This window comes from Coregonus clupeaformis, chromosome 21 (genome assembly GCF_020615455.1).
Source record: "Coregonus clupeaformis isolate EN_2021a chromosome 21, ASM2061545v1, whole genome shotgun sequence".
In the NCBI taxonomy this organism is placed as follows: Eukaryota; Metazoa; Chordata; class Actinopteri; order Salmoniformes; family Salmonidae; genus Coregonus; species Coregonus clupeaformis.
In genome coordinates, this window is record NC_059212.1 from 45,094,407 (window position 1) to 45,108,470 (window position 14,064).

General features: G+C 42.9%; 1 protein-coding gene across 1 annotated transcript in view; it reads left to right on the forward strand.

Annotated features, from left to right (window-relative positions):
- The first annotated feature begins 1,782 nt into the window (after positions 1 to 1,782).
- LOC121535707 (protein APCDD1-like) overlaps positions 1,783 to 14,064 on the forward strand; it is an 86,954-nt gene continuing 74,672 nt past the window's right edge. The window contains exon 1 of the mRNA XM_041842968.2: positions 1,783 to 2,358. Within this exon, the coding sequence (XP_041698902.1) occupies positions 2,319 to 2,358 (40 nt within the window). The 5' untranslated portion in view covers positions 1,783 to 2,318. The remainder of the gene's footprint in view (positions 2,359 to 14,064) is intronic.

Consider the following 14,064-nt stretch of genomic DNA (forward strand, 5'->3'; position numbering starts at 1 on the left):
TACAGATCAGGGTTGGGTTATAAAAAAACATCAGCGGAGATTGGAGTATCTGTCCATAGGACCACTTTAAACCGTACACTCCACAGAGCTGGGCTTTACAGAAGAGTTGCCAGACAAAAGCCATTGCTTAAAGAAAAAAATAAGCAAACACGTCCCCATTCTCATCGACGGGGCTGTAGTGGAACAGGTTGAGAGCTTCAAGTTCCTTGGTGTCCACATCACCAACAAACTATCATGGTCCAAATACACCAAGACAGTCGTGAAGAGGGCACGACAAAGCCTATTCCCCCTCAGGAGACTGAAAAGATTTGGCATGGGTCCTCAGATCCTCAAAAAATTATACAGCTGCACCATCGAGAGCATCCTGACTGGTTGCATCACCGCCTGGTATGGCAACTGCTTGGCCTCCGACCGCAAGGCACTACAAAGGGTAGTGCGTACGTGCCCAGTACATCACTGGGGCCAAGCTTCCTGCCATCCAGGACCTCTATACCAGGCGGTGTCAGAGGAAGGCCCTCAAAATTGTCAAAGACTCCAGCCACCCTAGTCATAGACTGTTCTCTCTGCTACCGCACAGCAAGCGGTACCGGAGTGCCAAGTCTAGGTCCAAAAGACTTCTCAACAGCTTCTACCCCCAAGCCATAAGACTCCTGAACAGCTAATCATGGCTACCCGGACTATTTGCACTGCCCCCCCACCCCATCTTTTTACGCTGCTGCTACTCTGTTAATTATTTATGCATAGTCACTTTAACTCTACCCACATGTACATATTACTTCAACTACCTCAACTAGCCGGTGCCCCCGCACATTGACTCTGCACCGGTACCCCCCTGTATATATACCCTCCCTACTGTTATTTTATTTTACTTCTGCTCTTTTTTTCTCAACACTTACTTTTTTGTTAAAAATAAATGCACTGTTGGTTAAGGGCTGTAAGTAAGCATTTCACTGTAATGTCTGCACCTGTTGTATTCGGCGCATGTGGCCAATAAAATTTGATTTGATTTGATTTGACCCTAAGCATACTGCTAAAGCAACACTTGAGTGGTTTAAGGGGAAACATTTAAATGTATTGGAATGGCCTAGTCAAAGCCCAGACCTCAATCCAATTGAGAATCTGTGGTATGACTTAAAGATTGCTGTACACCAGCAGAACCCATCCAACTTGAAGGAGCTGGAGCAGTTTTGCATTGAAGAATGGGCAAAAATCCCAGTGGCTAGATGTGCCAAGCTTATAGAGACATACCCCTAGAGACTTGCAGCTGTAATTGCTGCAAAAGGTGGCTCTACAAAGTATTGACTTTGGGGGGGTGAATAGTTATGCACGCTCAAGTTCAGTTTTTTTGTCTTATTTCTTGTTTGTTTCACAAAAAAATTTATTTTGCATCTTCAGTGGTAGGCATGTTGTGTAAATCAAATTATACAAATCCATTCTAATTCCAGGTTGTAAGGCAACAAAATAGGAAAAATGCCAAGGGGGGTGAATACTTTCGCAAGCCACTGTATCTCTCCTCTCCTCTCCTCTCTCTATAGAACCCCCTGGTCAGTATCTCCTCTTCCTCTCCCCCTCTTCCCTCCTCTCCTCCCCTCCATCCTCTCCTCCCTCCTAGAACAATAATCCAAAAACAGAGTTCATTTATTTTATGAAATATACTTATTTTTTCAGTTGTATATGCTTAAAAAAATCTCTGTTTTACATCTATGTGAGAATGTAGACTAGGCTCATTCAGACAGTAGATAGTACCTCAGTGACCTGGCAACATAGCTACACACTCCACGCCCCTACAAACTCATCGGATGGAGGCGGGGAGTTCTCTACTCGAGGACACACGGGGTTCACACTCGGACGCAGAGAAGACCACAATGAATTAAACTCTGACAGAATAAGGTTGGATTCTTGTGAAGTACAGGAAGGAGCATGCTCATCAATACACTATTTTTTGTTCCTTCGCAGTTCTATCTCGTTTGGAGAGACAAAGAAAAACATGTAGCCAATTTCTGAAGCAGACATTTCTTCTCTTGCAATAGGCGCACGTCGACTTCGGATGGTTCGGGAAAAGTCGTTCGCTGCTTTGAAGCGTACTAACGAGTAATTACATTATTATTTGCGGTGACGAAAATTGAGGTTTGATAACAATTAAACTATATTTTCCACACACCGCTATTTCGTCTGATGTTTGGACGGATATCATTGAGTCGAAACTATGGATACAGAATGTTGGATTCCTTCACGGATTGACTAAGGGACGCGCCGCTGCTAAGGAATACCAACACCAGGGAAACAAAAGCTCATCACTGTTCGCAAAGTCTGCAGGAATGGAGCCTCCCATAGTTTTACTGATCATTACGGCTTTCGGTAAGACGTTACAATATGTGTTTACTGAAATAATAATAATGTGGTCCCCTATCTAATATCCTTTTTCAATTGAATAGCCTATTCCTTTTTAATTGGAGTTCATAGGAACTTTAGGAATAGACTAGCGTGCGTGTGCGCGTGAAATTATGATCGGTTGATACATCTGGTTTCCATAACTACTAGACGTTATAGACCAGGGGTGTTCGTCTCTGACCCTACAAGGTCCAGAGTATGCTGGTTTTCTGTTCTATCTGATGCTTCGTTGCACCTACCTGTTGTCCCAGGTCTAGGTCAGTCCCTGATTGGGGATGTAGCTCAGTTGGTAGAGCATGGCGTTTGCAACGCCAGGGTTGTGGGTTCGATTCCCACGGTGGGGCCAGTATGAAAAATAAAAAAATGTATGCACTCACTAACTATAAGTCGCTCTGGAAAAGAGCGTCTGATAAATGACTAAAATGTAATTAGAGGGGAACGATATAAAAAAAGCAGTGGAACTGGCTTCCAGAGTTGAGTTTGAGGGTTATAGAACCTCCGTATAGGGCCAAACTATGTACATATAGTTACACTGTAACATATTTTTTCCTCTATAGGCCTAATCTGACATTACATTTACGTCATTTAGCAGACGCTCTTATCCAGAGCGACTTACATGAGCAATTAGGGATAAGTGCCTTGCTCAAGGGCACATCGGCAGATTTTTCACCTAGTCGGCTCGGGGATTAGAACCAGCGACCTTTCGATTACTGGCACAACGCTCTTAACCACTAAGCTACCTGCCGCCCCGACATCCTAATTTTATAATGATAAAAATACCCATGAGTGGAGAAGTTGTCACCAGAACTTCCCACAGAGGAACACAACAGAGTATTTGGTAGTGACTTATGTGTTTGGCCACATTGGTGGACATATTTGAGGCAGAGAATGTAATATAGGTGTAGCCATGGGCAACAGGGCAGACGAGCACTGCGGGAGACTTAGGGCCTGATTACTAAACCTTCCTACTGGGGCATACACACACACACACCACTACACACACACACACACACACACACACACACACACACACATCACTACACACACACACACACCACTACACACACACACACACACACACACACACACACATCACTACACACACACACACATCACTACACACACACGCCACTACACACACACCACCACCACCACACACACACACACCACTACACACACACTACTACACACAAACACACCACTACATACACGCCACTACACACACACACCACAACACACACACCACAACACACACACCACCACACACACACACACACACCACTACACACACACACCACTACACACACACACACACACCACTACACACACACACACACACACACACACACACACACACACACACCACTACACACACACACACCACTACACACACACACCACTACATGCACGAGACTGCGCACACACACGTGCGCACGCCCGTTACTACACACATGCGCACGCATGCACGAAAGCACACACACACACACACACACACACACTAACGCACACTAGATTACTGGAATAGAACTGACATGTGCCATCTGCTGGCTATAACAGTACGGACCATGAAGCCAAAGACTTCAAATGAGCTGCGAGAAGATTTTTTTATTATTTTGGAATCCACTTATCCTTAAGTGTGTTTTAAGTTAAACTAACATTCAATTAAGTGGGACGTTATTGTAGTCTTTCCCTACAGCAGTAAAACCAGACTGGATCAGTGTAGGCTGTAAAACCAGGCTGTCAGACTGGATCAGTGTAGGCTGTAAAACCAGGCTGTCAGACTGGATCAGTGTAGGCTGTAAAACCAGGCTGTCAGACTGGATCAGTGTAGGCTGTAAAACCAGGCTGTCAGACTGGATCAGTGTAGGCTGTAAAACCAGGCTGTCAGACTGGATCAGTGTAGGTTGTAAAACCAGGCTGTCAGACTGGATCAGTGTAGGTTGTAAAACCAGGCTGTCAGACTGGATCAGTGTAGGTTGTAAAACCAGGCTGTCAGACTGGATCAGTGTAGGTTGTAAAACCAGGCTGTCTACTTTGGCGGTGGAGTTGAGGAGGAGGATTATTTAAGATACTGTTTGTAGTGGATGTGAGCTTCGACTGGAAGCCAGTGGAGTGTGAGGAGGAGTGGGATGATATGGGAGAACTTGGGAAGGTTGAACACCAGGCAGGCTGCAGCGTTCTGGATAAGTTTCAGGGGTTTGATGGAACAAGTGGGGAGCCCAGCCAACAGTGAGTTGCAGTAGTCCAGACGGGAGAGGACAAGTGCCTGGATTAGGACCTGCACCGCCTCCTGTGTGAGGTAGGGTCGTACTCTACGGATGTTGTAGAGCATGAACCTGCAGGAGCGAGTCACTGCTTTGATGTTTGCAGAGAACGACAGGGTGTTGTCCAGGGTCACGCCAAGGTTCTTTGCACTCTGGGAGGGCGACACTGTGGAGTTGTCAACCGTGATGGAGAGGTCTTTGAGCGGGCAGGCCTTCCCCGGTAGGAAGAGCAGTTCCGTTTTGACGAGGTTGAGCTTGAGGTGGTGGGGCCGACATCCAAGTTGAGATATCTGCCAGGCACGCAGAGATGCGTGTCGCCACCTGGGTGTCAGAAGTGGGGAAGGAGAAAAAGAGTTGACCGTCATTCGCGTAACATTGATAGGAGAGACCATGTGAGGATATGACGGAGCCGAGTGACTTGGTGTAAAGAGAGAAGAGGAGAGGGTCTAGAACCGAGCCCTGGGGGACACCAGTAGTGAGAGTACGTGGTGCAGACACAGATCCTCTCCACTCCACCTGGTAGGAGCGGCCTGCCAGGTAGGATGCAATACAAGGTACTTTATTATCCATTTGGGTTAGAATATAAACCAACTTTGTCTCAGAGATATGATGATGGAGGGGTTCTCAAAGCCAATGTTCCCAACAGTCTAGGCAGGCAGGCAGGCAGGGGTCCCAGTTGTGTTAGCTCAATGGTGGTGCTGGGCCAACTACATGGGCCAACTGGAAATGTTCACTGTGGTCTGGATCTCTGCTGGGAGCTCTGTGGTTCTCTTTGATTTCGATAGAAATGATTGGTAGAGGAGGAGGAGGAGGAGGAGGAGGAGGAGGAGGAGAAGGACTACTAAAAAAGAGGAAAGAGACTGCCATTCGACTAATGAGGGATTTCTACATGAAAGAAACATAACCCTTGAACCCCCCACACAGATTCAGCGCTAAAATCGTTCTGATGAGGACAAATATGGACATTGGTGAGAATGCTGTAATTATGTGTAGTTATGATCAAAATAGATATTTTGTATAAAAGTATTTTGAAGTGTTTTTCCCTTGGCGTGAAACCGTTTTCCCCTTGGTGTGAAAGCATTTTCCCCTTGAAAGCATTTTCCCCCTTGGTGTGAATGCGTTTTCCCTCTGGTATGAAACCGTTTTCCCCCTTGGCGTGAAACCGTTTTCCCCCTTGGTGTGAAAATGTTTTGACCGGGTAGTTTTTATTTATTTTTATCTTTTATTTAACCTTTATTTAACCAGGTAGGCCAGTTGAGAACAAGTTCTCATTTACAACTGTGACCTGGCCAAGATAAAGCAAAGCAGTGCGACAAAAACAACAACACAGAGTTACATATGGGGTAAAACAAAACATAAAGTCAATAACACAATAGAAAATCTATATACAGTGTGTGCAAATGTAGTAAGTTATGGAGGTAAGGCAATAAATAGGCCATAGTGCAAAATGATTACAATTTAGTATTAACACTGGAGTGATAGATGTGCAGAAGATGATGTGCAAATAGAGATACTGGGGTGCAAATGAGCAAAATAAATAACAATGTAAATAACAATATGGGGATGAGGTAGTTGGGTGGGCTAATTACAGAAGGGCTGTGTACAGGTGCAGTGATCGGTAAGCTGCTCTGACAACTGATGCTTAAAGTTAATGAGGGAGATAAGAGTCTCCAGCTTCAGAGATTTTTTTAGTTTTTGTAGTGTAGGTCGGGTGCCTTGTAAGGATCCGACGGCGAATCTGCCTCTACCATCAGTCCTATTAGCCAACGTACCATCATTGGATAACAAAATAGACAAATTACGATCACAGATATCCTACCAACGGGACATTAAAAACTGTAATATCTTATGTTTCACCGAGTCGTGGCTGAACGGCGACATGGATAACATACAGCTGGAGGGATATACGCTACATCGGCAGGATAGAACGGCTGACTCCGGTAAGACAAGGGGTGGCGGTCTGTGTACAGTGGGGAAAAAAAGTATTTAGTCAGCCACCAATTGTGCAAGTTCTCCCACTTAAAAAGATGAGAGAGGCCTGTAATTTTCATCATAGGTACACGTCAACTATGACAGACAAAATGAGAAAAAAAAATCCAGAAAATCACATTGTAGGATTTTTAATGAATTTATTTGCAAATTATGGTGGAAAATAAGTATTTGGTCAATAACAAAAGTTTCTCAATACTTTGTTATATACCCTTTGTTGGCAATGACACAGGTCAAACGTTTTCTGTAAGTCTTCACAAGGTTTTCACACACTGTTGCTGGTATTTTGGCCCATTCCTCCATGCAGATCTCCTCTAGAGCAGTGATGTTTTGGGGCTGTCGCTGGGCAACACGGACTTTCAACTCCCTCCAAAGATTTTCTATGGGGTTGAGATCTGGAGACTGGCTAGGCCACTCCAGGACCTTGAAATGCTTCTTACGAAGCCACTCCTTTGTTGCCCGGGCGGTGTGTTTGGGATCATTGTCATGCTGAAAGACCCAGCTACGTTTCATCTTCAATGCCCTTGCTGATGGAAGGAGGTTTTCACTCAAAATCTCACGATACATGGCCCCATTCATTCTTTCCTTTACACGGATCAGTCGTCCTGGTCCCTTTGCAGAAAAACAGCCCCAAAGCATGATGTTTCCACCCCCATGCTTCACAGTAGGTATGGTGTTCTTTGGATGCAACTCAGCATTCTTTGTCCTCCAAACACGACGAGTTGAGTTTTTACCAAAAAGTTCTATTTTGGTTTCATCTGACCATATGACATTCTCCCAATCCTCTTCTGGATCATCCAAATGCACTCTAGCAAACTTCAGACGGGCCTGGACATGTACTGGCTTAAGCAGGGGGGACACGTCTGGCACTGCAGGATTTGAGTCCCTGGCGGCGTAGTGTGTTACTGATGGTAGGCTTTGTTACTTTGGTCCCAGCACTCTGCAGGTCATTCACTAGGTCCCCCCGTGTGGTTCTGGGATTTTTGCTCACCGTTCTTGTGATCATTTTGACCTCACGGGGTGAGATCTTGCGTGGAGCCCCAGATCGAGGGAGATTATCAGTGGTCTTGTATGTCTTCCATTTCCTAATAATTGCTCCCACAGTTGATTTCTTCAAACCAAGCTGCTTACCTATTGCAGATTCAGTCTTCCCAGCCTTGTTCAGGTCTACAATTTTGTTTCTGGTGTCCTTTGACAGCTCTTTGGTCTTGGCCATAGTGGAGTTTGGAGTGTGACTGTTTGAGGTTGTGGACAGGTGTCTTTTATACTGATAACAAGTTCAAACAGGTGCCATTAATACAGGTAACGAGTGGAGGACAGAGGAGCCTCTTAAAGAATAAGTTACAGGTCTGTGAGAGCCAGAAATCTTGCTTGTTTGTAGGTGACCAAATACTTATTTTCCACCATAATTTGCAAATAAATTCATTACAAATCCTACAATGTGATTTTCTGGATTTTTTTTCTCAATTTGTCTGTCATAGTTGACGTGTACCTATGATGAAAATTACAGGCCTCTCTCATCTTTTTAAACTGACTAAATACTTTTTTTCCCCACTGTATATTTGTAAACAACAGCTGGTGCACGAAATCAAATATTAAGGAAGTCTCGAGGTTTTGCTCGCCTGAGGTAGAGTATCTCATGATAAGCTGTAGACCACACTATTTACCAAGAGAGTTTTCATCTATTCACAACCACAAACCGATGCTGGCACTAAGACCGCACTCAATTAACTGTATACGGCCATAAGCAGACAGGAAAACGCTCATCCAGAGGCGGCGCTCCTAGTGGCCGGGGACTTTAATGCAGGGAAACTTAAATCTGTTTTTACCTCATTTCTCATTTTTTATTTTTTTACTTAACACTTATTTTTCTTAAAACTGCATTGTTGGTTAAGGGCTTGTAAGTAAGCATTTCACTGTAAGGTCTACACCTGTTGGATTCGGCGCATGTGACAAATAACATTTGATTTGATTTGAATTGCATGTGATTTTCATGATTGTTTTTCACGTGAAGCTGCATTTCACATGTGAGGTGAAAACATGTTATTTTCATCACATAAAAAAAAAGGTGGTGTTAACATGTGAACTCTAAATGTAATACTTGTGAAAATATGGTTTCACATGTGAAATGTACGCTTTTTTTTGCTATGGAGATTTTGATTTCTTTGTCCGTTAGGGACACTGTGCTTCAAATACATGCACAGATTTAGTTGTTTGTTGTTGTTCGTAGTTAATTGTAGTTTATTATTACTGCCTTGGCAGCTAAAAGCGCATTTGCATTATTGAATTGTTTTACAGTGTATATGTGTATGAATTCTCCCTAATAATACAGTATTGTTACTGTAATGAACCGTGTGCATGAATATAACCAGATAGGAAACCAGTTTGATATAACCACAGCTGAATTCCAAGGGGTTAAAGAAGGATATTACCAGGCAAGTCATGTCTGGTAAAAAAATATATTCATATTTCAAGGCTGATCTTGTGATATTACAGTATTTAAGGTAAAGTCTTCATATTTCAAGGCTGATAATACAGCATCACATGTAATAAATCCTCTGGAATGTGAGCTTTGACGGCTTTCCTCTTGATGCTTACATATTCCTCCCCTCCAGCTCTGAAAATACTTTAATTTCCGACATCTCATCCGGTAAAGCCTCCCTATTGTTGAAGGTTTTGTTATGTGATGTGGTCCACCGATGGCACTCTGACTGACGGGAACTGGATATTTTGATAGTGTATGGGGGTGCACCCTTTTCAACTGAAGCTGATTGTGTATCGGTGTTGATGCAGACCTACACCGATGTCAGTGAGACTCAACTGAAAAAGCATGCTCAATAGTTAACCTCTCCTCAATCCAGGAGTATGTGTTTTCCGATTGAGCCGACATATGCAGCAAGTTTACCATTAATGCAGCTTCCACGAACGCAAGAACATTGCCTTTAAATTTCAATCACGCTGTAGTGCGAATCTTCCCGTACGGATTGAATCCAGCCCTTACTCTGTGTGTAAACCTTTCCCAGGTGTGACAGACAGTTTAATAACTTTAGTTAATCCTGTAGTGATGCAAGGGTTAAATTGACTAGATGATTAATCCTTGATGATGATGACTAGGGTTAAATTGACTAGATGATTAATCCTTGATGATGACAAGGGTTAAATTGACTAGATGATTAATCCTTGATGATGATGACAAGGGTTAAATTGACTAGATGATTAATCCTTGATGATGATGACAAGGGTTAAATTGACTAGATGATTAATCCTTGATGATGACGAGGGTTAAATTGACTACATTAAACCTCACTTCAAAGAGATTCAGCTTAATGAAAACGGTAATTAAGTATGTTGTTTGAATGTTGTGGGCGTACCCCAACAACAGAATGGTGTGGGTGTGACCGGTGTAGATTTCCTCTGCGTTGTGTTTTGATTGGCGAACAGATGACCAGGGCCCCTTTTTTCAAACGTTATCTATCCGGATTTCGGCTGTCGGATTAAATGCATAGAAATAGGATCACTAGAATAAGTGTCCCCATTCAAGTCAATGATTCATCAGTTCTAGTCATTCTATTTCTATGCATTTAATCCTATCCGATTGGCAGAATCCAGATAGATAACTGGGCTGGTCTAATTATGCTTTATTTTCTGATGAAGAGACTAACAACATCCATAATGACGTGTTGTGCTGCCCTTACACACCAACTCCTCTCTTCCCCATGACTACAGTAGACAGGTTATAAGACTAACAGTAACTCCTCTCTTCACCATGACTACAGTAGACAGGTTATAAGACTAACAGTAACTCCTCTCTTCACCATGACTACAGTAGACAGGCTATAAGACTAACAGTAACTCCTCTCTTCCCCATGACTACAATAGACAGGCTATAAGACTAACAGTAACTCCTCTCTTCACCATGACTACAGTAGACAGGCTATAAGACTAACAGTAACTCCTCTCTTCCCCATGACTACAGTAGACAGGCTATAAGACTAACAGTAACTCCTCTCTTCACCATGACTACAGTAGACAGGTTATAAGACTAACAGTAACCCCTCTCTTCCCCATGACTACAGTAGACAGGCTATAAGACTAACAGTAACTCCTCTCTTCACCATGACTACAGTAGACAGGCTATAAGACTAACAGTAACTCCTCTCTTCACCATGACTACAGTAGACAGGTTATAAGACTAACAGTAACTCCTCTCTTCACCATGACTACAGTAGACAGGCTATAAGACTAACAGTAACTCCTCTCTTCACCATGACTACAGTAGACAGGTTATAAGACTAACACCAACTCCTCTCTTCACCATGACTACAGTAGACAGGTTATAAGACTAACAGTAACTCCTCTATTCACCATGACTACAGTAGACAGGCTATAAGACTAACAGTAACTCCTCTCTTCACCATGACTACAGTAGACAGGTTATAAGACTAACAGTAACTCCTCTATTCACCATGACTACAGTAGACAGGCTATAAGACTAACAGTAACTCCTCTCTTCACCATGACTACAGTAGACAGGTTATAAGACTAACAGTAACTCCTCTCTTCACCATGACTACAGTAGACAGGCTATAAGACTAACAGTAACTCCTCTATTCACCATGACTACAGTAGACAGGCTATAAGACTAACAGTAACTCCTCTCTTCACCATGACTACAGTAGACAGGTTATAAGACTAACAGTAACTCCTCTCTTCACCATGACTACAGTAGACAGGTTATAAGACTAACAGTAACTCCTCTCTTCACCATGACTACAGTAGACAGGCTATAAGACTAACAGTAACTCCTCTCTTCCCCATGACTACAGTAGACAGGTTATAAGACTAACAGTAACTCCTCTCTTCACCATGACTACAGTAGACAGGTTATAAGACTAACAGTAACTCCTCTCTTCACCATGACTACAGTAGACAGGCTATAAGACTAACAGTAACTCCCTCTATTCACCATGACTACAGTAGACAGGTTATAAGACTAACAGTAACTCCTCTCTTCACCATGACTACAGTAGACAGGCTATAAGACTAACAGTAACTCCTCTCTTCCCCATGACTACAGTAGACAGGATATAAGACTAACACCAACTCCTCTCTTCCCCATGACTACAGTAGACAGGTTATAAGACTAACAGTAACTCCTCTCTTCCCCATGACTACAGTAGACAGGCTATAAGACTAACAGTAACTCCTCTCTTCACCATGACTACAGTAGACAGGCTATAAGACTAACAGTAACTCCTCTCTTCACCATGACTACAGTAGACAGGCTATAAGACTAACAGTAACTCCTCTCTTCACCATGACTACAGTAGACAGGTTATAAGACTAACAGTAACTCCTCTATTCACCATGACTACAGTAGACAGGTTATAAGACTAACAGTAACTCCTCTCTTCACCATGACTACAGTAGACAGGCTATAAGACTAACAGTAACTCCTCTCTTCACCATGACTACAGTAGACAGGCTATAAGACTAACAGTAACTCCTCTCTTCACCATGACTACAGTAGACAGGTTATAAGACTAACAGTAACTCCTCTCTTCACCATGACTACAGTAGACAGGTTATAAGACTAACAGTAACTCCTCTCTTCACCATGACTACAGTAGACAGGTTATAAGACTAACAGTAACTCCTCTCTTCACCATGACTACAGTAGACAGGCTATAAGACTAACAGTAACTCCTCTCTTCACCATGACTACAGTAGACAGGTTATAAGACTAACAGTAACTCCTCTCTTCACCATTACTACAGTAGACAGGCTATAAGACTAACAGTAACTCCTCTCTTCCCCATGACTACAGTAGACAGGCTATAAGACTAACAGTAACTCCTCTCTTCACCATGACTACAGTAGACAGGCTATAAGACTAACAGTAACTCCTCTCTTCACCATGACTACAGTAGACAGGTTATAAGACTAACAGTAACTCCTCTATTCACCATGACTACAGTAGACAGGCTATAAGACTAACAGTAACTCCTCTCTTCACCATGACTACAGTAGACAGGCTATAAGACTAACAGTAACTCCTCTCTTCACCATGACTACAGTAGACAGGCTATAAGACTAACAGTAACTCCTCTCTTCCCCATGACTACAGTAGACAGGCTATAAGACTAACAGTAACTCCTCTCTTCACCATGACTACAGTAGACAGGTTATAAGACTAACACCAACTCCTCTCTTCACCATGACTACAGTAGACAGGTTATAAGACTAACAGTAACTCCTCTATTCACCATGACTACAGTAGACAGGCTATAAGACTAACAGTAACTCCTCTCTTCACCATGACTACAGTAGACAGGTTATAAGACTAACAGTAACTCCTCTATTCACCATGACTACAGTAGACAGGCTATAAGACTAACAGTAACTCCTCTCTTCACCATGACTACAGTAGACAGGTTATAAGACTAACAGTAACTCCTCTCTTCACCATGACTACAGTAGACAGGCTATAAGACTAACAGTAACTCCTCTATTCACCATGACTACAGTAGACAGGCTATAAGACTAACAGTAACTCCTCTCTTCACCATGACTACAGTAGACAGGTTATAAGACTAACAGTAACTCCTCTCTTCACCATGACTACAGTAGACAGGTTATAAGACTAACAGTAACTCCTCTCTTCACCATGACTACAGTAGACAGGCTATAAGACTAACAGTAACTCCTCTCTTCCCCATGACTACAGTAGACAGGTTATAAGACTAACAGTAACTCCTCTCTTCACCATGACTACAGTAGACAGGTTATAAGACTAACAGTAACTCCTCTCTTCACCATGACTACAGTAGACAGGCTATAAGACTAACAGTAACTCCTCTCTTCACCATGACTACAGTAGACAGGTTATAAGACTAACAGTAACTCCTCTATTCACCATGACTACAGTAGACAGGCTATAAGACTAACAGTAACTCCTCTCTTCACCATGACTACAGTAGACAGGCTATAAGACTAACAGTAACTCCTCTCTTCACCATGACTACAGTAGACAGGCTATAAGACTAACAGTAACTCCTCTCTTCACCATGACTACAGTAGACAGGTTATAAGACTAACAGTAGCTCCTCTCTTCACCATGACTACAGTAGACAGGCTATAAGACTAACAGTAACTCCTCTCTTCACCATGACTACAGTAGACAGGTTATAAGACTAACAGTAACTCCTCTCTTCACCATGACTACAGTAGACAGGCTATAAGACTAACAGTAACTCCTCTCTTCACCATGACTACAGTAGACAGGCTATAAGACTAACAGTAACTCCTCTCTTCACCATGACTACAGTAGACAGGCTATAAGACTAACAGTAACTCCTCTCTTCACCATGACTACAGTAGACAGGCTATAAGACTAACAGTAATTCCTCTCTTCACCATG